This window comes from Ursus americanus, chromosome 12, assembly GCF_024610735.1.
Source record: "Ursus americanus isolate L20-20 chromosome 12, mUrsAme1.1.p, whole genome shotgun sequence".
In the NCBI taxonomy this organism is placed as follows: Eukaryota; Metazoa; Chordata; class Mammalia; order Carnivora; family Ursidae; genus Ursus; species Ursus americanus.
Window position 1 is genome coordinate 63,044,211 of NC_142138.1, and position 27,473 is coordinate 63,071,683.

The 27,473-nt window shown below is 46.8% G+C and overlaps 1 protein-coding gene across 1 annotated transcript in view; it reads right to left on the reverse strand.

The window, feature by feature from the left end:
- Positions 1-1,562: 1,562 nt before the first annotated feature.
- Positions 1,563-27,473, reverse strand: part of CASQ2 (calsequestrin 2) — a 61,421-nt gene continuing 35,510 nt past the window's right edge. Inside the window, exons 6-11 of the mRNA XM_045801434.2 lie at positions 24,268-24,398; positions 22,612-22,657; positions 16,232-16,286; positions 6,889-6,989; positions 4,785-4,859; positions 1,563-2,985 (exon numbers count right to left, since the gene is read on the reverse strand). Coding sequence (XP_045657390.1) covers positions 2,764-2,985; positions 4,785-4,859; positions 6,889-6,989; positions 16,232-16,286; positions 22,612-22,657; positions 24,268-24,398 — 630 coding nt within the window. The 3' untranslated portion in view covers positions 1,563-2,763. The remainder of the gene's footprint in view (positions 2,986-4,784; positions 4,860-6,888; positions 6,990-16,231; positions 16,287-22,611; positions 22,658-24,267; positions 24,399-27,473) is intronic.

Sequence of the window (27,473 nt, forward strand, 5' to 3'; positions counted from 1 at the left end):
TCCTCCCCCCATACACATGCTCTCTCGCTCGCTCGCTCGCTCTCGCTCTCAAATAAATAAAACCTTTTAAAAAAATACACTGAAAATGATGGTGCATTCTTGGTGACACAATGAATTTTTTTCCCCAATAGGATGGCCAGACCTTGCAGTTCTAATTAGCCTCCGTTTCCAATACGGGATAAGATGATTATGGCCTCCTAGAAGGAAAGGAGAAAGAGTATCCTGGAGTAAGCAGTGAGAAGGATTATGGGAAATTCACTTGAGTCCATCTCAGGACACTATCTGAGGAAAAGAAATGGAATCCTTTGATTGATTAATTTAAGGAATTTAATGTATAGTCTAAATCCTTGATTTAAGTATAAAAATGGGGTTATACTTATACTCCTCTAAAGTGTTTGTGTGACCCAGGGAAAATTACTTGGGCCCCTGTGTCTTAGTTTCCTCAGCTGTAAAATGGGGATAATAACAAGACTTACTTCATAAGAACTTTGTAAGAATTAAATGACCCAATACTTGTAAAGCACATAACCTAGTGCTCCAGGCACATACCAAACATTCAATAAATACCAGCTTAAAAAGGTTTGGACCAATAACTAAGCAACACGACTACTTACAGAGAGTACTAGCTTATGACTCAGTACTTCTAACAGGGGAGTACCACAACACGATTTAACTTAATGCATATTACTCAGGTCTCTGAACAAGGGAATTTCCTGGGCTGGAGAATAGATGACTTTCATGACAGACCACATTGCTTGGCCATTTGAAAGAGTAGCTTCAAAGATTATTTTGAAAATGTACGTCCCCAGGAGCTTATTAGAGGTGTGGTTGGATCTGGCTAGATGGCAGCACAGTCCAGCTGGGGAAGTGTTTGCCTTGCTTTTTGAGGGAGAGAAATAAAAATAAGTAGGCTCGTAAGCATTGCTATCCAACAGTGCTGGGGAATTATAAATATTCTGGTTATCAATTATTCACCTACCAATTCAATAAATGAGGATTTACTTCGTGCTGGACAAAGTGCTGGCTGCTGAGGATACGAAGATAAATAAAGTCCTTGTCTCTGAGAAGGCTACAATTTAGCGAAGGGACAGACAGGTAAATATGTACTACCGTTTAAAGCACGATTTCCATGACTGGGGGTATGTGCAAAATGCCCCTTCCGATCACCTAGACAAGTGGATACGTGCTGATATCACTCTTCCGATCTGGGACACCATGAAGAGGAGGAGAATTTAGGGGAGAAGGTAATGAGTTGGGGTTTCGCTCTGTTGTTTGAATTGCTTGTGCAACCTCCAAACCAAGATGAGTGAGTGGATCTAAAACCAAGAGAGTGGTCAAGGTTAGAGACCCAGACTTGGAGGTCATTAGCACACAGGTGGTAGCTAATGGGCATGGTAGTAGTAGTACCCTGGAAGAATGTTAGAGTCGAGAGATACTGTGGAACACTATCATTTAAAAGACAGGCAGGGGAAGAGGCGCCGGAAAGGAAAACAGAGAGGGAACAGAGAGGTAGGTCGGGAACCGAGAGAGAATGAGCAGGATGGGAAAAACCAAGAGAGGACTTTTAAGATAGTCTCAATATTTTCAAAGTATAAGTTTAATGACAGAGTTAGTTGGCTACTATTCCCTAAAAGGATTACTCTATTTTCAAAGAATTTGCAGTGTCTTACACATGTGTTGAAAGATTGAGAAAATAAATTAGAACATGATAATGCACACTTAATGCTAAAACTACTGAGCACAATGTAACTTCTAGATAGTTTGGAAGGCACTTGGGATTTTCTCTGTGCCTCAGGGCACCATTATGAACTCTAGCTGTTGTCCTGCTCAAGTGTGGGAGGGCTGACAAATGGAACATTGATTGACCTCTGGATAAACCAACTTTCACTCCCAATGGGAGGACTCACTAGCAGCAACAGAAAAGGGTATCCAGATCCCAGCTCAGGCTAGGAAGTCAGCTGACTCAATCAGGGGCACCAACCCAGCAGAAAAAATTAAAAACCTTTAATCCTTCCAGTTCTCCCACTCTCTTGCTTATAACGTGAGACTCGTCACTCAAGGGAAGTTCAGAAAGCAAATCAACCTCCCACCCCATATCCTAAAGTACTAGAAATAATTGTGACATCTGTACACATGGGTTTCAAGGCCTCCTGATAGGTATCCAAACACTTGGATCTGAGTTCATAACGGTGTGACATACACTTGAAATAATAAGTTTAATAGAGTCAAGAGAACCTGATTTAGAAACCTGTTTCTAAGGCTGAGCCTTTCCTAAGAGGGAACCTCTTGCCTTAAGGTGGGATGGTCACTGATGTTCTAGGCACGGGGGCTAAACGGATTAATCGTGGGTCTCCCTGGGCTCTGACTGTAAGGTCACTCTATGCTTTGAGTTTGCCAGCTGTCAATTCTGTTACCGTCACATCAAAGACAACAAGTAAACTTGAGTGGAGGTGTCAGGGGATTGTTGGCCCCAGACCTCCAGATTCTGGCACTGCCATGACCACTGATGGTCTGGCTTTTCCAAGACAATCAAGACAGTCCACATGGGAATAATTCTCTGATTGTCCCCTGCTGAGCGGGATTACTAGGTTTAGAGGCATTTGCTGAATGGTACAGCTCCTGATGAGAAGGGGATGGGAAAAGGGATGGGAAAGGGGGAAGGAGCTGGTGGGAGGGGGCTGGGGCTGCTGGCCGCCCCCCAGTGCTGTCTGCATGGGAGTGGGCAGCTGTGATTGTGCTTTCATCCACCACCCAGAGTCCGGGCTACTCGTCATCATCATCGCTGTCGTCATTAGACTCCTCGTCGGAATTCTCGCCATCATCATCGTCATCCTCATCGTCATCGTCATCTCCGTCATCCCCATCTTCATTGTCATCATCCTCAGTGTTTATCTTTCCAGAAAGCACATCCTCGATCCAGTCCTCCAGCTCCTCAGCCGTGGGCAGGTCATCATCATCAGGGATCTCCATCCAGACACTATCCGCCTACAGCGAAGGACCGAGTGAGTGAGTGAGTGAGTGAGTGAGTGAGTGAGTGAGTGAGTGCCGGAAGGACCAGCCAGACCAGAGGGTTCCGAGCAGCTGGGCCCAGTCATCAGGGACATGGGCACACTGTTTCATGGGAACGCCCCCATGCAGAACGCTATGTGTAGCAGCCTGCTCGTGCAATGTCAAAGGAAACCTCTATTCCATCTTGTGTGTGTGTGTGTGTCTGTGTGTGTGTGTGTGTCTGTGTGTGTAATTTGCCCACAAATGTCTCTGGGGAGGGAGAGTGGGTGTGGAGGCAAGGCTGTGGAAGGCTGGCAGGGGAATGAGCCAGGCCTAGCACACTAGGACCGGCAGCTGCTCCCACCCTACCCGTCCTTGAGATGCCACCTCCCCTACTACCCATCTCGAATGTCTGCCTTGCCTCCCCACCCTGGAGTAGTTCCACCAGATCAACAGCCCTGCCTGGCGGAGCCCTGCCTGCCTTCCTGAGCCCCGCCAGTAGGGTGATACTGTGGAAAGTGCTGGGGGTGGGAGCTAGCCCAGGATTGGGGCAATTCACAGGGGTATTGAAATCAAGTATTATTATGAACCATAACCATATTTGCACTGTTTTTTCCCTTCTGATGTCATGAGCATATCTACAAGATACCTATATAATAACAACAAGCATGTATATGACGTTTCTGGTGGGATAGCCATGAAACTATCGCCAAAGCTTCCGTCGGGGCATGGGAGTAGGAAAGGGATCAGGGCAGTGGGAGACACTTTTGCTTTTCACCTTACAGCCTACTGTTTTATTTACAAATGTTTTAACTGGAGTAAATTTTTAAAATTATTAATTATTATTATTAATTTAAAAAGCAGTGTACAGAATAAATAAATGTAGAATCCCCCAGGTGACTGGACACCTACCAACAGGATAACAGGACATTGCTCACTGGCCCCCATCCGCAAGCATTTCCACCACAATTAATTATGGCTCTATTTTTTTTTAAGTCATCTTTGAGCTTTTATGTACATGTTTTCCTGTTTATCCCCTCTATTAGCTTTTCTTTTTTATTGAAGTACAATTAACATACAGTGTTATATTAGTTGTAGGAGTACCATATAATGGCTCAACAACTCTTTTTTTTTTTTTAATTATGGCTCTAAAGACTTCTCTGTGCCCATCTCTTTCTGTCCATTACTTGCTCATTATCTGCGGTATCTGTCTCCCCTTCTGTTTTGCTGTGGTGGGGCTGTATCAGCCGTCGAGACTAAGGTCTGAAATTCCTCAGGCTCTGCCGGTCCACACCAGCTGTTTCCACCCTCGCTTAGTTCAAGGGTGTCTGCACGGTGAGGAGCGGCCCCTCCTCCTCCTCCGTGATCTTCCTCCTGCCCCCCCTGTAGCCTCCCCCCCCCAATCACCCACTGTGCAACTGTATCTTCACGTGTGGGTTCCTCTGTGTAAAAAGAGTTTGTTGTTGGGCTTTAGGAGAAAACACAGTTTACTTGGCTGGAAAGTTCCAAATAGTCAGTAAAACAGGACAGGCTGGCCCCACAAGCAAGGAAAGGTGCCCATGCATTTCCCAGGAAGTGCCCACGGAAGACAGTCCTGAAGCCATAGACTGGGACTGGCTCAGAGACTAGGCTCCGGGCCACACTGGCAAGTCTCCTGAGCTTGGGCAGGGCCGAGAGTCCTGCTCCTTTCAGGGGAGGCTAGACTCCTGTACATGGTGTCGCAGTCTGGGCTGCATGGCAGAAAACAGGACAGGCTGAGGGTGACTGACGAGCTCATGCTCATGGGGTATACTCACGTCTGTCACATTCACCACCCCAATCTGGGGCTTGAATAGATCGATCTTGAAGGTCTTTTCCCAATAGGCGACGAGCTGAAGCAACAAAAGATAAGATTAGACAGCAGGCAGAGGGCATTCCTTGTCGAAGCCACGTGTTGTGGCTGGACCCACCTGCCATCCCATCATTGGTCACCATTGCTTAAAGGTCTCCAAAACAGCTGTGGGCACTTATGAAATTGAAGGCTTGGCCTCAGCCCTCAAGCACTTTAAATAAGTATGAAAAAAAGAGGTCCAACACCAACTAGGAAAACAGGTCATATAAAAGCTTCTACAGCTGTAAGGAAGAATATTACAGAGATGGGCCAATGTCGGTTCCCAAATGACTGTGGCTTTTTTATAGTTCATGTGTGGTGGGAGCTATTTTCCTCCACTTCTCTTTCAATGTCCCATTTAAAAATCCCTTACCTAGCGCTACTCGGATCCACAGGATGGCTTGGGAAGGCAGTGAAGCGTCACGCAAGTGAAGAGAGGACTTTTTCTCTCACCAGGCTTGGGATACTAAGGACTGATCTCTGACTGGGGCGGGACTAAAGGAGTCAGGGGCCATGTGGCTAAGGCAATGCTAATGTTCCGTGGCAGAAAGTCTCCCAGGCAGATATACGGCCTGATGGGGACCGGGGCAGTCAGGAACCTGGAAATCCGAACGGTCTGAAGATTTCTCCTTCGTAAAAACCAAGGCGAAGAAACTATAGAGCAGGTTGGGAAAACTGCAGACCATCCGCCAGCTTGCATAACAAAATAGTCCAGATAAACTCAAAATACAGCCAGGCAAAGGCTAACTCAAAAGTTACAGTAGGAGCTCCTGGGTGGCTCAGTCAGTTAAGCATCGGCCTTCAGCTCAGGTCATGATCTCGGGGTCCTGGGATCGAGCCCCACATTGGGCTCCCTGCTCAGCAGGGAGTCTACTTCTCCCTCTCCCTCCCCCCCCCACTGTCCGTTCTCTCTCAAATAAATAATTTTTTTTTTAAGTTATAGTATTTAGAGTCTTATGAGGCCATGGCTTTGTTATGATTACCCAGAATTACAACATCGGCTTCAGGTATCACGGAAGTCTCTGCCCCTGAGTTATTCTGTATGTAGGATTGGGTTTCAGGATCCTTGAAATCATTAAACTCCCTCAATTTTGACTATTTAATTATGACATGATCAGTCCTGTCTTATGCAACAAATGGTAATTCTTGGAAGAAGAGAAGTTATCATTTGTAACCTAATGATAACCAAACTTGTACCGATTACCAGCAGTTAGCTCAAACTAAAGTCTATTGACTGATGAGTAGACGAGTCTTTGGCATCCGACAGACCTGGGTCGGGATATCCCATCTCCCACTTAGTAGCTTTAACCTTGCCAGCAGTTACTGTTTTATCTGTCAGATGGGATTATGGCAGTCCCTACTTTATAGGGTTGATGGGAAGGTTCGATGAAATGGGGCCTGTAAAGAATTTACTACAGTTCCAGGCATACAGAATATTAGCTACATCCATTGTCATCACCACTGGGCTCGTGTACCATACACATTCTTATTCTCTTTAAAATTCAGTATATTCAAGGCTTTCAGGCCATTGATCACTGACACTAGCAAGAGTTTGGACTTTAAGTTTCTTACATATCCAACATGCTAGGACCTGGGAGAACACAATGAACAAGACAGGGTCTCTGCCATCCGAGAGGTTGCTCCTTCTCTCCAGAGTTTTTCGCTCTATGCAAAATGGTTAAGTCCGATTTTTATTACATAGCAACTCAGGCTGCCTGAGAATGACGGTCCCCACCCAGCACATGAAGGAGGTTGTAGCAGGGGAGGTGGTGGGACGGGGAGACAGGAATGGAAGTGCCAGCAGAAATTTCCCCCAGCTCACTCATGTGGGCGGCTGGGATCCCGGGTCTCCAGGGAGTGAGAACGGTGGGTCTAACCACGTCAGCGCCAGCACCAGGTACGAAGTTCAATGTCGCCCCACAATGTGGCCAAGGTCTTCCGCACCGGATGGGGGGTTACTGTGTATCTGCACGTGCTTCTATTTCACACCCCCTTCATGCATCCGGGTCTCACACGGAACACACACTCACCAGAGGAAAGTCATCTGGGTCAATCCACACGATGCTCAGGTCGGGGTTGTCGGTGTTGTCCCTGGCAACCTGTTTCAGGATCTCCAGGAACTCGTAGCCATCTGAAGCAAGATTCGAGAAGTCTGAGTAACCCCTGCACATACATGGTTTCCGGCACGAGGAGCAGGGAGTGTGGTTTTTCCACGAGGGTTTCTTAGGCCCTTTGGTGTATACCCGCAATTATAGGATTATTCTATAAAATAAGTCAGATGAGAACTCCAGCCACGAAGCAGCTTACTCAAAGGAAACAATAAAAATTTTAAATAAAAAAATATTAAAAGTTCACAGGGAAGTGGCTGGTTCTTAACTCAAAGCCGGGCTGTGTTTGCAGATCTGCATGTGAAAACCGACCAGCCTTGAGTCAGCCAAGTGTAATCCCAGATCACCAGAACCCCCGCCTGGTCCTCAGTGCTCTGTGCCCTCTCTTGAAACCAATAATCCCTCAGAACTCTACGGACCGAGAACATGCAGCCTGGACCCTTAGTCTTCTGCAATCTGGAATTTCTAAAACCTTCACACGAAGCTTCTGATTTATAGCTGGCTTCATAGCTTTGAGATAGTAAATGGGGTTTCCCTCCCTGTCTCACCATTTCCTTGTATGCTCTGCCCTCCCCCTCTTCAGGCAGCAGCATTTACGGCCCCCAGGGGAGGGATGATTCATAAGAAAAGCAGAGACAAGCCTTGTGAGCCTCAAGAACGCAATTTTTTTTTAATTAAAAAAAAAATGAAAGTCTAAAGCTTTATGGACTGGGAGCATGAAATTTATACCATAAACAAAAAGTTTTGGGAGAACATTTAGTAAGAGAAAGCACACCCTAAACCCTCAACATCCCCACCCCACTGCCAACTAGAAACAAAGCGTTAGATTCTGGGAAGTCCCTGAGAAGAAGCTCTGGGCCTGTGTGTACGTGTGTGTGCGTGTGTGCGTGTGTGTGCACGCGGGCGCACAGATGCAAGCCAGTGTGTGCACGTGCGTCCACACACAGAAACTCCATAGTTCCAGGGGACCTCAGTGCATAGGGCACCCATGCTTTGTTTCGGAATGAAACTCTGGGAAATGGAAAGGCCCCAGAATTTCTTGGAGAACCCCTTGGTGCAGGAGCATGGGGACAGAAAAGTCTGTCAGGAGGCCCCACCGGTTCTCTGTGGCTCTGAGGAACATGGATGAAGCCACAGCTGGGATGGACAGGACCAGTGGTGACCTCCTGGGAACAAGGAACAAGGGCTAGAGGCCACAAGGAACCACAGCCCACTCCGACCAGATGTATCTCCCACCCATCTATGCCTGGGAAGCCGCGAGACACCAAACTTTTAGGGACAGTGGGGTAAGGGTGGGGAGCCATCCATGAGCAGACCCAGTTCCCACTGGATACAATACAGGTTTGGTTTCTGGACTGGTGGAACACGTGGCCTGAAATGCATACCTTCTCTACCAGCAGCTCCCCACCTGCCTCGGAATTCCAAATTCCGTCCGGCAATTGCCCTTCCGTCGTTGTAAAGGTTTCTTCTTTTGCCTGAGGTCCCAGCCACTTTGAGCCCTTCTGTTTAACAAGTCTCTCCTCTCCCTGAGAGCTCTAGCCTTTGTTTGGCTACTTGGGGCCCCTGGGTAAAGGTTTTTCTCTGCACTTCCTCATCTCCTATACATTCCGGGCAAAATGCATGCCATCCTTGGCGGTTTTGCTCTGAGTGGGTGTAGTCACTTCCAGTGTCGTTAACTCGGACTGCTAACTGTACGATCCAGGCTGGGGCCCCACGGGCCTTGCTACCTGGAAAGCAGAGGCCACAGCCCCTTTCTGCAGAGATGACCTCTGGCTGCGTGATTTTTCCATCTATTTCTGAATTACAGGTTTCCCCTGATATCCAAAAGTAGAACGTTCCTAGGAACCAAAATGTTGTATAGTAAAGAAGCAATAACATGTCATAAAATCAAAAATCCTCTTTGGACTTCTTTTCATCAGCAAAAACAGGTACTTATAAATATAGGCACTTTGTAAGAGCAAAATGACTTAATGAGAAAGTTGTGAGAGGGAGGGAAACCTGTATATCATGAATCACCATGTACAACAGACCCCTGAAGTGAATAGGACCACACGCTTCAGGGTTCATCATCATTGTGGGGATTGGGTGGGGTCGGGTTTGGGGGATATTAATTCTGCTGCTTGTAGGAGTGGCTGAGAAGATCGAGCCCCTCCAGAGTGCCACTGGCCCCTGCTGTCTGAACACTGTGGATCCCCCTTCTCTGGGCAGAGAACTGTGTAAGAACAGGGAATCTGGGGGTTGCGTATCATAATACACAGCCCACAATGGGGAATTCTCCAAAACACTTTGCATGACTGCTTTCAGTAGCCAGAGGAAGTACTCTGGTAGGTGAGAACCGAATTTAAAAGTGAACTTGACAAATCAGAAATTCACAAAGAGGATAAAATTCAAAGACAGACCCTGATTCACATAGAAAATAAATCTGAGGTGCAAAAAACAGACTTGTGTAAAGGGAGGGGAGAAGCCATCTAGGCACCACATTGTAAAGGGACAAAGGCGTCATCAGTACTACAGCTGAACATGCATGACAGCGCTTAGGTTTCTGATGGAAAGCCCCACAGAGGGTTGGAATTAACGAGCAGGAATGCTACATACAAAAACCTTTTCTACTCTACACGTGAGAGCAGGTTTGGAGATAAAAATGAAAAGACTGATGGGGCGCCTGGGTGGCGCAGTCGTTAAGCATCTGCCTTCAGCTCAGGGCGTGATCCTGGTGGTCTGGGGTCAAGCACCACATCAGGCTTCTCGCTGGGAGCCTGCTTCTTCCTCTCCCACTCCCCCTGCTTGTGTTCCCTCTCTTGCTGGCTCTCTCTCTCTCTGTCAAATAAATAAACAAATAAAATCTTTATAAAAAATGAAAAGACTAAGGGAATAAAAATTGGGTTCTGCTGGAAAAATCAAATGGGTGGCAGTTTTTACATAAACAAGAGAAATTGAGATTTTGGCTTAGTGCTTAATTTTAGGAATACAAAAGGTTTTTGCATCTACAGAGGAGTAAGGAAAACTCAAGAAAACATTCACAGACTAAATCGATAAATGAGGTTGACATGAAAGCAAGAGAAACCTCATCCAGATCCAAGGACAGCTTTTCGACTTTCAGAATCACAAATTCCATAATGGACATAATCCTTCCGCATCCCTGGATATTTTCAAGAGCAAAACAGAGGGAGGCAGCCCAGCATGATGCGTAAACACACAGACACGCGGGGCAAACATCCTTGGTCCAAACCCTGGGTCTGCCACTCCGAGTGTGACTTCGGGCGAGTTATTTAAGTCTTGGTTCCTCCTCCATAATATAATTGGGATGATGATAATAAAAATACCTATTTCATAAGGGGGTTATAGGTTACATGAGTTAGGACCTCTAAGTCCCTGAGACGGTGCCTGGCACAGAATAAGCTTTAGCCATCATCCCTAAATGATCTGGATTCTTCTGCCTGAATACAAGGAACCTGGCCATTCATCTCTCCATTCAGGGCGCAGGTAATAAGTACAATGATCTGGGCACAAGCGGTGTATTTGATACAGTCTTGGCCCCACGCGGTAAAGAAGACAGGTTCATAGGAAGTTACGCCAGGAGATAGTATGTCATGGGGCGGTTCCTTCTGGCCCCTGCTCATGATTCTGTGACTGAAGGCCTCAGGGGTGGCCTTGCCAGCAGGTGTGACTATGAGAACCTTGCCCCAATATGTGGGTTAGAGCAAGGTTTAATTCCTTTGTTTTAAAGTCTTTAAGCTAACTTGGATGTTCCTGATTCAAGGTTCACAAGCCCGATACACTCTATCCCCTTGTAGTCCCAGCCTTGGACGCGGACCTGCTGGAACGGAATCTCCCGCATCTGGGAAAGCTGTGTTAAGGCAGCTAAACAGATGTCCCAGGTATTTAGCTCCTGAAATTGCAAGTTACGAGTTCAATTCCTCTTAGTGAGAGCTTCTGTTTCTTTGTAAAACAGGTGTCCAGGCAGGTGTCTTGGAAAAGGGAAACAGTCACTGTGGGTTCTCCCTTTTTGACCAGGAAGGCAGGGCAGGAAGTCATATTTCACTTTTGTAATTCAGTGTAAAGCCCAAGATGAGGCCACAATTGCAACTGCATGAATGAACGGATGCATTTGAAATGGATAAATGTTTCCTTGTATCAGTGATGCACTAAACTTAGAGGCCTTCTAAAATTGTGGCCAAGTATCTTTCAGAAGGAAGAGTCCATAATTTTTTTCAAAAAGCTAGATTTTTAAAAAAGGAGGAAATATTATTCCGTGATTTGGGGGTTAGCAATTATTTAGCCACCAAAATTACAGGACTAGTCAGTGCTTTTAATCTTCACCTCTAGTCCCGATGGAGTCAGGAAGATTTTCTTATTTCCATTTTAAAGAGGGTGCAGTTGAGACCCAGGGAGAGTATGGGGCTTGCCCAGCCCCGTGTGGGAGCAAGTGGCAGAGCCAGGAATCTAACTCAGTTCTTTGGTCTGCACATCCAGAACCATTTCCACAATCACTGTCCCTCTGAGGTCTTGGCATTCCTACCAAAGCTGTTGCCATCTTCCTTCCTCAAGGTTGTGCTTGAGATCTGTGAGCCGAGTGTGAAAGCTTCCATAGGAGGAAGGCAAGGGGTTCAAGAAGGCAGTGCAGGGGCAACATCCTCCAGAGGACGGAGCTCCCCCCCACCCCCTCCTCCTCCTGGCCACACTGTGCTGGGTCGGTTAACTCAGTGAGGTCCCTAAGTGACTAGAGTCTCAGAGATCGACCTAAATAAAGAAGAGGGACCTGGTGCTGTGAGAACCACGACTCCCTCCCTGCCACATGGGCTTGGAACCTGAAGTCCCATGACGCAGGGCTGAGGGCTCGTGTGGAGCCAGGTTTCCCACGGCAAGCAAGAGGCCTCTGGGAATCACATCTCTGTGGGAGGGGAAACCGGTGATTATGCTCTCCTCCTTCCCAAGCAGGGAGGATCTGGTGGGAATGAGGCCACACCAAGTCCTGGGGGACCAGTTCCAGGCAGGCCACAGCCCTGTCAGGAGCCAGGGCCGGGTCTGGGAGAGAAGTGTGTATCTCGGGGTGCAGCCTAGGGGCTGGGAGCCTGGGTTTGAATCCCAGTTCCACCACTTAGTAGCTATGTGACCTGGTGACATTATTTAACTTCTCCATACCTCTGTTTCCTCATCTGTACATGGGGGGAGACCGTAAGGATGGTACCTAGTACGTAAGGTGCTTGTGAAGATCACATGCTCTGGTAGCACTCAGCAAGAACCAAAAACGTTAAATTTGATAAACCAGATTTACATCGGGAAGGTCGAATAAGCAGTCAGCACTCCTACTTGAGACAATTGATCTCAAAAACATTTTCCAAGAACCCCGGGTGGTTGCAATCCGGTTGGAACCGGGCTTGGAGACGTTCATTCCAGGGCCAGTCCGCGCGCGCACACAGCCGCCTGTCCTTGCGTTTCCAGCTTGTTAGTGCTAATACTCCCTGGGCCCTTGGAGGATATCCATCCAGCATGCGCTCATGTAGAAACGCCGCTCTGCGAACCTTTCAGCAGGTGTTATGAAGAAGATGTCAGCCTGATGCAGGCACATCTGGAGACGGCAGAGGAGAGGTGTTCATTTTCAAACCTGTCAAACAGTGGCTCCGGGGGGCATCCTGAGCGCAGGAGCCGGAGAGGCTCTGGAGAAGGAAGACCGAGCAGCTCGCAGGGCCTGGGGCAAGAGCAGAGCGCCGGACCGTCCTTTCCGGGCCCAGAGAGCAGACAGTGCAGCCTGGGGAGCAAGCTCGCAGCTGGCAGTGTCGGAACAGCTCGGAGAAGCGCCCTCGGGCGACTCAGGTCACTCGGATAGTCACTGTATTCCAAATCTGGGAACGTCAGTGGACAGCAGGGAGGACGGCTGACTTCTCTCCCTTAATTGGCTCTCAAGCCTCCAGGTGGCTGCCCCCTGTTCTCACTTCCCGCGATCTCCCGCTCTCCCTACCCACCCCCCCCCCCCCCCCCCCGTAGTGCAGCAGCATCGCTGCGCATGTTCAGAGCCGGCCTGGGGCCCGGCAGCCGGACAGGTGCTGTGCTCAGCGGCACTGTGCCCAGAAGAGCCCGCAAGAGATCTAAGCTCGTGGGTCCGCTGTGCGCCCTAGCCACGTGATCTCGAGTACGCCATTGAACTTCTCTGGGTCTTTCACACGGTGGAGGTGGAGGGGGTGGTGAAGGGCAGCAGAGAGGAAGGAGGGCGGGCTGAAGGATCAGCGGAGGAGGGTGCCAGGGGTAGTAACTGGGAGGGGCACACACGTCTGCAGCAAGGCCCGGTGCCACCGTGAAGGAAGCCCGACCACCCTCAGCTTCGTTCCTGCTCTGCTTTCCCCCAGCAGGTCCCCCTGTCTTGGCCTCAGTCTCCTCACTTGGAAATGGGAATCAACCAGCAGCACCCTCATGGGGTTCTGTCGGATCAGCATAAAGTGACCATCACCATCTTCATCATCATCAGGGCGAGCTCAGAGGTCAAGAACGCCTGCTGGAATGTGAATCCTAGCAAGCGATTTGGGCCCTTTAACCTCGAAGACCCACTTTTCTCCTCTGAGCTGGGATGGTAATAATCATGCACTTATCACAGTGTGGCTTTAGGGACCAAGTGAGATCCTCTCCGTACAGCACAGTTCCTCAAGACTGTTAGCTCTTTAAGGAGAGCTGTAAGGACTTCCCGGATAGATAACCTTCTTTCTTTGGCCAGTGAGCAGGGGTCTGCTTGGGGCACTCGACCACGTCCAGCTTAGTAGGAAGAGCAAAGGTATATGAGGAACCGCTGTCTGGGCGGGAATGAAATTCCTCGTCTTGCAGCCAGGCCCCTCCGCCCCGGGTCACACATCAGTGACCTTCGGGTAATGAGTGACTAGCTGCAGCTAGAAAAGCCTTTCCCTTTCCTAGCCCCAAGTGGGCCAGGCCCTCCCTGGATGAAAAAATATGCTTCAATCCCCCACGCCCTGCCCCCCCCCTTCAGTGCGTTTCTTGCAGCTTCCCAGGAACAAGCCCCAGCTTGGGCTCCTCTGGGGAAAGACACAGCTTCAGGCCCAAGGATATTTGTGCAGGGAGGAGGTGGAAGTAGTTTCAGGGGCTCGATTCATTGCGGCAGCAATCTCGGTCAAACAGGTTCCTGCAACTTCTTGGAGGCCTCTTTGTTCCATTGTTCCAGAGAGCCAGACAGGCTTCCCCACAATCCTGGAAGGGGGCAGGTGGGGCGGAGGGAGGAAGCCCGCTGGGGTCTGGCCAGCAGTCTGCTGCTGATGGCAATTTCATCTCTGTTCACACAACACCAGGGATCCGACTCTGTTTGATTGTAGCTTGTAAACCCTGGGCAATTGGCTTCCTTCGCTATTTTCCCCTGAGGGGACACAGGGGTGGCCAGAAACTGCTAGAACCATACTGGCATTTTTTTTTTTTCAGACAAAGGGTAGATATCCTTGAAGAGTTTTGCCAACTCTGCAAGTCAATGATGGGAAAACTGAGACATCAATGAGCATTCAAAAATGTTAATAAAAACAAAAGAGGAGGAACCCTTCAGATAATTTGGAGCATCAATTTGATTTTGATACAATGGAACACTGGCCCTAAAACGGAGTGAATTACTGATACACACAACATAATGGGGGAACCTTGAACACATTATGCTAAGTGAAAGGGGCCAGGCACAAAAGGCCACCGATTACATAACTCCATTGACATGAAATGTCCACAATAGTCAAATCCATAGAGATAGAAAGTAGACTAGTGGCTGCCAGGGGCTGGGGGAGGGGGGGAAATGGGAGTGACTGCCAATGGGCATGGGGTTTCCTTCTGAGGTGATGAAAATGTTCTGGGGTTAGGTAGTGCACAACTGTGTGAATATACTAAAATTACCACCGATTCGCACACTTTAAAAAGGTGAATACTATCACGTGTGGATTCTCTCTCAAGTTTAAAAACTGTATGATAACAGCATTTAGGTTTCTGTCTGTAAGAACAATGGAGGCTGATAATGTATTAACAACAACAACAAAAATGGGTGCGGCGGTGAAGTGTTGGGGTTCAGTCTTGGTCAGTCATCCCCTTATCTGACCACCTCCCGACAGCTGTTTATGGAGTACCTACTATGCGTCACGGTGCTGTGCAAGGCCCAGGTACGTACTGATGACCAAGACCGCCTAGGGCTCCTTCATGACCTACCATTAACTCCTCGTGCCCTCTCAGGAAGTGTGCTCAACTTCTTGAAGATTCCTTGTCTGTCCCTATGAGTGTACAGGAGATCTCAGGCAAACACCACAGTGCTGCGTTCCCCGGGCCAGCGGGTCCTAACCCTGCTGCTGTCTTCACGCTCGCCTCCGAGCTCCGTGAAATTATGGGTTTCCGAAGGTCATGTTACACTCAGCCCCAGGCGGCTTTGGTGCTTGTGGTTCTCGGCGCTGTCAGGTGTGGGGACCCCGGCCAGGCACCTCATGGCCCAAGGCCTGGCCCCTGAGCCATCGTAAGTGAAGTTCCTTGCCTTCTACGTGTGTGGTCTCGATCGTGCCCGGTCTCCCCGTACGCACCTCAGAATGCCCACTTATGCTTTCCCTTTGGGGACCCTTTCTGTCACAGAGCATTGCCAAAGGGACCTGGCATTTTACTGGCCACCAATATTGATTTTTCCTGCACTTTCCTCTCCACCGATGCTAAAAAGATTGAGGCCAGGAAAAAGTCATCCAGGTTCCAAAATAAAACAGAGCCACTCATCCATTTATAGGGTCATTTTGCACTTTAGAAATTAACGGCTAGTTTTGTCCAGGTGTCACTATTTGAGGGAATATTTTCTATTAAGTGTCCCAAGCACACACCGTATTTTACAAACCAAAGCATACGTTGGTTGTAATTGTAATGTAGGATTGCTATTTATGTAGGCTAGACCACAATACTGTTAAATAAACTTTTAATGTGGACAGAAGTTCTCTCTCTCTCTCTCTCTCTCTCTCACACACACACACACACACACACCCTGTAAAGTTATGGTGTTTTTATATCCCCCCAGTACTCAGTGCTTCTTCCTAGCTTGGACAGCTAAGCAGGCTAGAATGAGGTTCTGATCCATCCACATTTCTGGTCTTAGCCTGTGCACAACTGACAGCGGAGTCATACCTAACCAGCAACCACCAGGGGGTGCCCAGTATCTTGCAGAGGCCTTGCAGACAGGAAGTGAGGCAAGAGCAAGGAATGAGGGCTGGCAAAAGGGAGAAGTCAGATCTTGCTTAAGGTGGCAAGGGACAGATTGGGGATTTCCTACCTGGGTCACTCCTCTCTGCAAAGGCCACAATATGGATCCCGTTCAAATCATCTTCCTGGAGGAGAGAAGAATCAGAGGTTAACGCTCCCAGGTGGAGAGAGAGAGAAAGAAACAGGTCAGGGACAGACACAGAGGCTGGAATGGAAATGGGCAGTGGGAAGGCGGCGGAGGGGCAGTGAACACAGGGGGCAGGGGAACAGGGGGGCGCACAGTAAGGAAGGAAATATTGATGAGCAACTGGGAGGAATGCGTGCTGTTTGACACGTGGGTTTGCGAGACAGGAAAACTCCCACTACACACAAGACATCAGCACTGAATGGGCCTCACTCCTGTGGGCTGTGGGGTCCAGGAGAGCAGCAGTAAAAGGTGAAAGGAAAAAGAATATGAGTCTGGTTCATCAGAAGCTCCGAGGGCAACAAGCACTCTGAATATAGCTCCGTAAATGCAATTGTCAGTGTTTTGAGAATTCACCACCAGCAACCAGCAATTACAGGAACTTCTGAATGCTGTGGACGGATCCTGAAACTGTCCCCAGACTGGCAGCAGAGAGCAATCTTCTAGGTAAATTAGGACGTGGGTCTGTTCTGTGCACACAAGAATCCTATACAAGCTTAGGGCTTCTCCGTGAACCCTCCTCCTACTAAAGAACCCCTGTAGTCAGTAAGGGGACGCCTTGCTGGCTGTGACTTCCAGGTTCCTTCCTTGGGGTCCTTTCTGCTCAAGTCCAAGGCTTGCTGAGGGCCTCTAACGCATTTCTCTGAGTGCGGGAGGCTATGGGAAGAATTCATTTGGGAGCTCCGGAAAGTTCAGGGTGTGACGGTGACAAGTGGGTGTGGCTGTGGAGGCCAGGGTGGGGTGGGGGGGCAAAGCCAAGAATCCAGAGTATTTCACATCTCTGGGCAAGCAAGCGGCATTGCATGGTTCTATGTCCTGGACAGAAAGCACCATACACCTGTGTCTCCTTTGCATCAATTCATCCCCCAGAAGGAAGAGCAGGAGCTTTGGCAGAGGCTCTGTTATGAGCGAGGTGATTCCCAAAAAAAAACGTGGAGAGGAAGATGTGTAAGGATGAGGCACCGGGGACAAATCTGAGTGAATACAGATTATCGCTGACACAGGGAAAGGGAGTCACTGGGTACCCTGGATGTCATGTCAGAATCATCCTATGGAAAAAAATTCCAGGCGTCTCCACCCTCCCACGATCCCCGTTTCCATTTCAATTGATTTTAATGCTGGTGCAATCCTATCTAAATGCTAATTTTTCCCCTTTGAGTTTGAATGGACAAAACCTCCAAAAATTCTGAGAGATTAAATGGAAAATATTATTATTAAAAACAAGAGAGTGGGCACGGGCTTGGTCAGATGCTCTGGGGAATTGAATTTTACAGATCTATACGTGTGCACGTGTGTGTGTGTGTGCAGGTTTATTACACAAATCCGACAGCGACCAGAAGGGGAGTCCGAGGTTTCACTGTTTTACATTTGCTATTATCGCCAAGCAGAATATCCTGATCAGTTCTCATTAGGCTGCCCTGTGTCTCTGTCTCCTGCCATCAGCTGGAAGTGAGCAGTGTTAACTCTGTGAAGCAGTCTTCATTTCTGTGTGCCCTTCTAGAATGCATTTGGAAATTGGTTTTGGAATTAAGAATCCATATTCGTTTGCTAAGAGGCCACTCATAACGCGGCTGTCACTCCCCACGCCTGAGATGGTGCCTGGATGGAGGGCTGTAATCAAGGCAAAGAGTCCTTCTCTTTGTTGGGATCAAAGAGCCAGCGTACGAACCTGTACTGAATACTTGCAGAGAAGCAGGTGCGTGCAGGGTGCCAGGTATTTTCAGTAATAAACTCACAGAGCAAGAATCCACGGGCAAGCGTATAAAGCAGGGTCACTCAGTGAGAATCCGATGTGCAAGGGGTGAGGAAGAGCCAAGCTGACCATGCATAGGACGGAAACCCCCGGGGGCTTTCTCTGAAACCCACAGCCTTTGCTTCAGATCACCCATTTGGTCTTTGGATCACATTGTCTTGGAAACTATCTTTTTAATAACACGAATCTTCCCTTCTCAACCAGAGGGCAAGCTCTCTGAGGGAAAGGATCATGCCTTAAAATAACAACGATTACAATGGCCACAATGGGATCTGCCCCCTGACGGCCGTTCTTTGTATCAGTACTTTGTAAGTACATTACTTCTAAATCTCAAATGGAAGTCTTATTCCTATTTAGTGCTTAAAGAATTGAAGTGACTTACCTAACGCCACAGAACTAGTGACATAACTGGGATTCAAGCCCGTTTTGTCTGGCCCCACGTGCTTTTTCTTTCTCACCGAAGGGGTCCAGAATAAGCCACTGTGGCATAAAAATTATTTTGAGCTGAAACCATATGAATTCCTGAATGCCTTATCTACCTAAAAACAGAGAATCCCAAAAGAACTCAATTGCCATAAACCCGTCCCCAAGAGCAGCTCTAATTTCTCTTCTCAGACAGACATCACAGACCTTGCAAATCTCCCATCTATTCCCCAAGGCCCATTTCTCTTTCCAAAGAAGTCATTTGTTTTTCCATAAGTTCCCTTTCTCCCCAACCTTCTAACAAGTCATTAGTTCTCCCAGAAGTGTCTCCTGCCTCTCCCATTTCCAATGAAGATGGCATATAAGCCCTTTCTTGAGTCACATTTCCTTCTAAACGCCCTTGCATAAACAGGTCATTAAATGTGTTTTTTGCCCATGCTAACCTGTATTTTGTCAGTTTAATTTGCAGCCCTTCACTACCGAACCTAAGAGGGTAGAAGAAACAATTTTCTTCCTTGACATCACCAATAGCAACAGAATGAATCTGTTGTCCCCTGCAGGGTTTGTAGATGTTTCAAACTCAGATTAGTGACTCTTAAGTTAAAGGAGGCCAATAAGGGGCCTTTATGTAAAATGACTGAGCTCCAGAACCCCAAAGAACTGAAGACTTAGGAATTACTTGGGTGAATACCCTACTCTGAATTCTCTTTCACTTTGGATGTCCATCTGTCACAGTAGGAGCATACTGGAGTGGCGTTGTATGTTTTGAGACTGTTTCGTTTGCTCAGCCCTGAACTCCTATGGACACAACAGCAGTGTTCATTTTCATAACTCCCGTGCTTAGCGCAATGTAATAGGTTCTTATTAATGCCTTAACTCACTTAAAAAAAGAATATGGTGATAAAAATCTTACACATTAGTTGAAGAAAATAAAAAATAGAGAAACCAAAAAGAAACCACACATCAGTTACCCACTAACCAGATATATTACCACTATTCCTGTTTTGCTCTGTTTCCTTCCAGGTTCTGTTGAATGTTTGTTCTCTTGAATGAAGTGATGCAGAGAAAAAAACATGCACTTAAAACTGCTGACTCCCTGGTGCAATGGAACATTCCAGGGGCTTATCTGGAGGTTTTTGGTCCCCTTTTGGAAGTACTCCTTTGTTATTGCCCCCAGAGAGGAGTTCTTTCCGAAGGAACTGCTGACTCCCATCCCGGTAGGCTTTTGCCCAGGACTCTGACCACTTGCCAGGATGGAGAGCTGGTTGGAAGGTAGAGTATTGAAGGGGAAGGACAGGTCAGCGCTCAGTCCAGACCACCTTGCTCCACCTTGATGCTCTTTGAATATTCTAAATAAGCAAATAGCTATTCAATTTACACACAGCAAGTGTGGTTAGCCACCAATTTCTTTAGTAATGATCAAGTATGTGTTTTTTATGGTTTGCTCTATAGAAACCCACACAATGGGGGAAAGAAAAAGGGCAATATGGCTTTAGCTCAACTTAGTTTTCCTATCTTATTTAAATATTTTGCAATGTCTGGGGAAGTGGGAGTTGAAGATAAAGTCTTCCAAGTTCATAACCGGTCACTTTCCCCAGCTTCTGTGGTTTAATTTGCTGAGGCCAAGTGGTCCACGGAGATGCTGCTCTTTGGAGCAGTGCTTTCCTAGGTGACGAAGGTAGACAGGGAAGGCACATGGGAAGTGGCTCCCCAGAGATCCCTCTGACAGATTGATTTCTGCTTCTCTTTTTTAAGGATGGGAAGACGATCCTGCCTTCCCTCCCTAGTTGGAGACTTGGGACTGGTTAGGTCTGGTTACAGCTTCTGGGGAAGTCACGTGAGTATTCCGTGATGATGGGCAGGAAGGAAGTAAACCAGTCTAGCTGCCCTTTTCTCTACCAGGTTAAATTTAATTCACAGCCCTTTCCTGATTAGGAAACAATTGAATATATACTAATGTGGAAGATATAAGCCATCATTGTTATATTATAGCAAAAGACTGTAACTTTTCTTTTTCCTTAGGTGAAAAGGAAGCAGAGAATGAGTTCCAGTGAATCCAGAGAGTGAACTTCTTTCTGAACATCTGCCTGTGATATATGAGAGGGAGCATTTCTGCCGGGCATTGTGGGGGACAAGGGGTGTTTGTGGTCAGGGGGAGGGGGCAGGACACATGTTCTCATGCCATGGCATATGGTCTCTCGAATGTGATATTGCTGTGTCAATAAGAAAAGGCCTGAAGGAAAGGCCTCTCTTAGGGATGAAGAAAATAAAAAGAACGAAGAACAGAGACATAGCAGAACAGAACAGTGATAATCACTCTCAATTTAAAATGGTACCCTGTGTCATGAAAGACAAAGAAAGACCAAGAACTTATCCCAGATTAAAGACTAAAGAAACATAACAACACACTACAGTTGTGAGATCCAAGATCAGATCCTGGGCCAGGAAAAAAAATTTTTTTCTTGTGCGGTAAAGGACATTAGTGGGATACTAGTCAATTTGAATAAGGTCCGTAGATGAATTTGAGTTATACTAATTTCCTGATTTTGATAAGTATACTGTGGTTATGAGACACATTCTTGTTTTTAGAAAACACCTGAAGTACGTAGGGGTAAGGGGAGTTGCATCTGCTACTTACTCTCAAATAATTCAGGGGAAAAATGTTTATATCCACTATCTGTCAAGAAGTATGTGATCAAGCAAAGAAGATAAAATGTTAACATTTGGAGAATCTGGTAAAGAGATCATGGAATTCTTTACATTATTTTTTGTAAGTCTGAAATAATTCTAAGTAAAAGGTAATGATATTTTTTAAAGGAATATTATTTTTAAAGCACTGCTACATTCTTTTTAAATATAGTAACAAGACCTTTTAAAGATTAAATTTTTGGAAGGTTTAAGTGTTAGGAAAATATGTTGCCATTGTGTTGGGTTGTTCTTCAATAGTCCACTGCTCCAGACTGGATTACTTGCTCTTCAGTGTCTTATGAAATGTTTGTTCTGCCTTCGGACGTACAAAGAAGTTACCAGCCAGTAAGACATCAACTGTTAAGTTACTTCATGGTTCTGTTCATCTGTCATTTTAGACTCTGAATCAAAGAATAAATAAATAAACGCTTCCGTGTTAATTCCTTTCTTCTCCCTCTCTGGCCCTTGACAAAATGGTGCCTCATGGGGATATGGCTTACTCTGGGGAACTATAGTGAAGAAAACATGAGAATTGGCTCCAAATGATGGAAATTTAAATCCCAAGATCTAATGCTTATTAGTTATGTATCCTTAAGTAATTAACTTAATCTGTATGATCACCAGTTTCCTCATGTAAAATGAGGTTAAATAATACTTGTTCTACATCACTTTTTAGAACTCTTGAGACATCCAGGTTAGAAGGATACATGAAATGCTTTGAAAAATGCTCCACAGACTTTGGTTGTTATTGGTTATGGAATTTGTATAAAGCTGGTGTGGGATGGGAGGCTGTATGTCCATGGCCCTCTTTCTATACTGTTTGACCTGCCTGACACATCGTCTATGGCGTAGACCTAAGGGATAATGTGACTCAGTGCCTTCCAGTGCCTTGAGTTGATATTTATGAAAATAGCTACCATTGATTGACCAAACACCTACCAGGTTCTGGGCTCTTCGCAACCACTCATCCTCACCAAAAAGCCCTGATTGGAGAAGCAGAACCTAACTAAAGCTCAGAAAGACGACATGACTTGATAGAGGATGCAGAGCCAGCCGATTCTGGATGTGAACCCAAGTCTCTATGACTCCACAGCCTTAGCTCCTTCCATTATGCTACCCTGGGCCTCTGGTAGTCAGTGAGCAGAAGTCAGTAGTCACTGTGGGAAATGAACTCAAAGATGGAGTAATTTTGCCTTGTGGGTAGCACCAAAGAGGCTTAAATTAGATCCACAGAGAACTGGGCTTCAGTTGAGCGTGATGCTGTCCATGCTTCAAATACTCCACCATCTAGACATCCACTTCAGCAAAATAAAGTGTGGTTTAAATTTGGGGACTCAAAGGGGTACTTCTCTTGGGCAATATACTGGTGTCTACAAGGCAGGAAGAGTTTGCCATTTCTTACCCATGTTTCAAACATATCTTCTGGACGGAGGCGACGTAGGGTGGGTCTGAAAAAAACAAAGATAAGCTTCCTTGAGTAGGGATTACCAAGGCAGACACCGCAGCCTCAGCATAGGGAAACGTAAAATGAGAGGGTGGTTCATTTGCAAGGGTACGAAGAGCTCTAGAAATCCCCCCTAAGGAGATGGAGATGTTCTACCCTGCTGCATCACACAGGGAGCTGGGCCTGAAGCTCCTAGCCTTTTCACAGACCCATTTGATCCAAGGATTATATAAAGCTTATTAGAGGGGTTCCTGGGTGACTCAGTCAATTAGCATTCAACTCTTGATCTCAGCTCAGGTCTTAATCTCATAGTCATGCGTTCAAGCCCTGTGTTGGGCTCCACAGTAAGTGTGGAGCTAAATAAATAAATAAGTAAGTAAATAAACAAATAAATAAAGTCTATTACAAAAAATGAGTCAGAGGGTGCAGGGTCAGCTTATTCCTAGGGCAAGAAGCCATTTCCTTCCTCATAGACAGGGGCCACTCCTGAGAGCCCAGAGCAGGCCCAGAATGAGGAAATCTGGGAGAGAAAACAGAAGTCTTGGTTTTCCCAGCCCAGGACTGCATTGTCTTATCATCAGGACTACCATTCAAAAGCTCTTTAGGGATGTTTGGAGGAACAGGTAAAATGATATTTTGCTCATGGTTTTATTTCTTTCTGAATTGGCAAATTGTGTTAGACACATTGAGATTTGCTTCTTCAAATGCTGCCTCCCTATGGTGACCAGGACAACCAGGTGATGGAATCATAGTGCTCCAGGTTCAGAGGACATATGTGAGCATGTGTTGGAGAGGGTGGGTGGCGTGGTGAGGTAGTGGACCCACTACCACGTTCCATGTTTCAATATTGTCCCTCCCTCAAGAACAGGGGTCAGCGAACCATAGCCGGTGGGCCAAATCCAGCCAGTGCCTCCTGTGTTTAGAAATAAACTTTTATTGGGATACAGCCATACCCATTTGCTTACATACTGTCCACAGCTGCTTTCACACTACAACAGCAGAGTTGAGTATTGCAACAGAAACCATCTGGCCCACAGAACCTGAAATATTTATTCTCTGGCCCCTTACGGAAGAAGTTCGCAGATCCATGCTAGAGCTATTCTAAGTGGTATCAAATATTCCTCTCCCAGAAGTTCTATGTATAAAACGTTCATCCATGGCTAAGTTATTTAACTACTCTGAGCCCAATTCTTTGATCTGTAACACTGGGATAATAATACTCCATAATGTTGAATATTAGATAAAATAGCTTCCATAAGCACCTAGCATGGTATTTGGCATATAATAGGCCGGCACTAAATCTCTATTGTTACTATTGTAGAATTTGACTTGTAACTTACTCTGACTTGGAGGGAATTTGCTGATTGTGGGGAGTGGGTCTACTTTGTTTGCAAGTGTAGGCCCATATTCAGAAAAGGTAGCAATATCACTGCCCAACTGATCAATGACCAACAAAGCCATTCTACTGATTTCCGTTCTGCTGGAGTAGTAACTCCAGGTTGTTGGTCTTGGGAGGCCTAAAAATGTTAGGACTAAGAGGTTCTTCTCCATCCCCCAGACCCTGGACCAACCCCCCTCACCCACCCACCATCCCTTGCATGCCATCTGGGGCACCTTTGGTGTTCCTTCACAAACTCCACAATCTCCTCTTCTGTGTAAGGTTTGTCAGGGATGGCAGTGGGCTCATCCATAAATGGCTCGTAGAAGTCAACCTCATTCATCTTCAAGGACAATTTCTTTGCAACCTGTAACAATTAGAAATACGACAATAGTTTCCTTGAATGCTAGTCTAGAGTTGCCCATCTATAAGGAGTGCGTGTGTTTTCTGGCAAAGACAGGAGAATCTACCTACAATTTTAACTTAAATGTTGAAGTGGTAGAAACTCAGTGCCTGAGCCCTAGCTTGACCAATCAAAGAAGGACAGATAAGAAGGAAAAACCCTCTCTGGCAAATGAGGTCCAAGCAGGAGCAGTAGGAATGAAAAGTGTGGAATCTAATTGTACAACCATCATCACTCCACTGTATGTGCCAGGGCTGGAGGAAGAAACAAATGTCAAGAGAGCAAGCTCAGTGTTCTGAGATGCGTGGATTTAATTGAACCAATTTTGATAGCACAGGCAATTGACAGAAACCATTTAAAGCATACAAGTACTCCAAATCAGAGATCAACCCATTAATCTGTCCTCGATCAGCTCCCAACCCCGACTTGTGATTTAGGTTGAAGCGCTGGCCCCAGGGTTATTTCTGAGTACTGGCTTGTCTGATGGTTTCTTGGACTCTGGGAGCTGCCTGCTTTGTTACCAGTCAGAAGGTGACCAACCATTCTGCTTTGTCCAGAGTGGAGGGTTTTCCCAGGGTTCAGATTCTTAGTGCAAGAACTAGGATAGTACCCAGTAAACTAGAAGGAGCTGCTCACCCTCTACCAGATAAAAAGCTTGGGGGGCCAGCCTGCAGCCTGGAAGACATCTGCTCTCTTGATTAAAGTGGCCACAGAGTCTGCTGCTGGAGCAGAATGGTTGCTGTGTTTGCCTGTAGAGCTGCTGAGCTCAAACCTCTTTTTGTGAAATGATTTGAGAGGCTTGGAATGTGCAACGCTTTGTAGAAAACCAAATGCCATTCTTTTCTCGTTTGAGCTGTGGTCCAAGAAAGCACAGGGATGAACAGTGGTTCCCTTGAAACTAAAGGAGAATTGCCTAAGAGCTGACGGCCTGTGGTGGTAACCCACGGAGCAGAGGCCCAGGGCAGCCGTGACTAATTGGGGAGGGGGAGGAACTGGGTATTACATAAGCCGTTACACAAGGAAGGCCATTCTGAGCAAACACTGGTGTCCCTATGGCTTTTGTCATCAACTGCTATGAATTCCAGGTCACTATATTCCAAAAGACATTTCTTACAGGACTTCGGGGAAAGAACCTCCAGCATCCTATCCAGAGCTCAAGAAAACAGGCCATGTTAAGAGCTACAGTCAGTCAAAAGAGATTTTATCACCATGTTGATTTGGTTTTAAGGGACAGGAAAGTGTGGGTTTTTTTCTTCCTTTCCCTCCTCTTCGGCAGGGTGGGGGTGGTGTGGATGACGCGGTGGGAACGTGGGAAGGAACCAACAACCACACCACCGGTGTCTGGGTTTTCACACTGTTCTTCACAAAGCTGGCCCATCATAGAATGGGCTTAAAATGACACTGGATTCTGGATTTCTGACTTCACTGACTACATATTTTAGGAATCAGGAAACTGCTTAAAGGAAGTAGGGAGTGACCAGATGAAGGAAAACAGTAATAGTAGTAAGTTCGCGGAGTGCTCACTCTGGGTCAGGAGCTAGGGCAACCGGTGCTGTCACGCACCCTCACTTGGCTTGCTGAAGTAAGAACCATCACCATTACTTAATTTACAGATAATGAACCAGAGGCCCAATCTGTGTATGCAGTTTGTCAGGCTCTCATATGTGGAGGGGATAGAGCCTGAATCGAAACCCAGGCAGTGGAGTGTTCTAAACTATCACCTTGAATAGGGGTCTCTTTTCATTCTCAGCTTCTGATGTGTGTGTGTGTGTGTGTGTGTGTGTGTGTGTGTGTGAGTGTGTGTGAGTGTGTGGTCCTTGAATGCCAGTGTCTGGGTGTGCAATGTTAAGACCACGAATGTAAAGTTGGATTGTGATATTCTTAAGTTTAAGTCCTGGGAAACCCGAAAAAAAATTTCTGGAGGCCTATTCATTATTCCCTGCCACCACCATGGAGTGCCCTCAGCCTATATCCCAGAAAAGGCCTTTCCTTCATTTTTTTTCAGTTGTAACTTGGCCAGTAAGCATGCCATCTTTAGTCCTCTGGCTCTCTGGTTCCATTTGATTCAGAGATGTTGTGGCTTGGTTTAGGATCGGTAGGCATCGATCAGTGCTGGTCCCAAACCCACAGGCCAGGTAGAACTCCCCAGGGAGCTCTCTGGAAGTGCATGTTCCTGGGCCTGGTCACAACATTAAAAAAAAAAAAATCCTACCTGTGGGGCCCAGGAATTCATGATTTTAAAAGCTTTTTGGGGGAGACCACTACAGTGGTTGGAAACTACTAACTCCCAAATCTACATCAGCAGATTCTCTGACTCATATAATACATTGAATACAACATATTTATTGGTTTGTTTACTTACTTTCTGTCTTCCCATCTTCTCCTTGCCCCTCCCCCACTGCACTAAACTCTAAATCCCACAGGGGCAGGAATCTGTTTTGCTCCGTGTAGTGTCTCTGGCATCTAGAAGCGCTTCTGGCACATAAAAGGCACTCAATAAATATTCTCTGAATGAGCAAATGAATAAATAAATGAAAGATACTTCTAGTTGTACGTCTTCCCCACTTGGAGAAAGAGAACTCATCAACCCCATCATCTGTTCCTCAGTAGATGCTTTTCCTAGATTCCCTAATGTTTTCAGGAGCTTCAAAATCTTTGCTGTCTCAAAGAGGAGACTTGCAATCTTGTTATTTTTGAGCCTTCTCTTGGCTTTCTCTCCTCCACCTCAACAGTGACCAAGTCCTCTTGTCATCTCCACGTCTGCCAGTTGGCTTTTCATCTTTGGGACTGTATTAGTGCCTCTTTGGCCCTGGCCTCTTCTGACTTCACACCTCCACAAAGCACCTCCCCTACCCCTGGTCCCTCCGGGATTCCCTAAGTCTCAACAAAAGCTTTTTCCGGCTCCCTCTTCTGCGCCAGCGCCCCCTGCTGGACACCACTGAGGCTTCCTTGGGCTCTGGCTCCCTCGCTCCCCCACAGCTAATGGATGCAATTTTCAAGTCCTAAATGGCACTGCGTCCTCAGACTGTGACGGCTCTT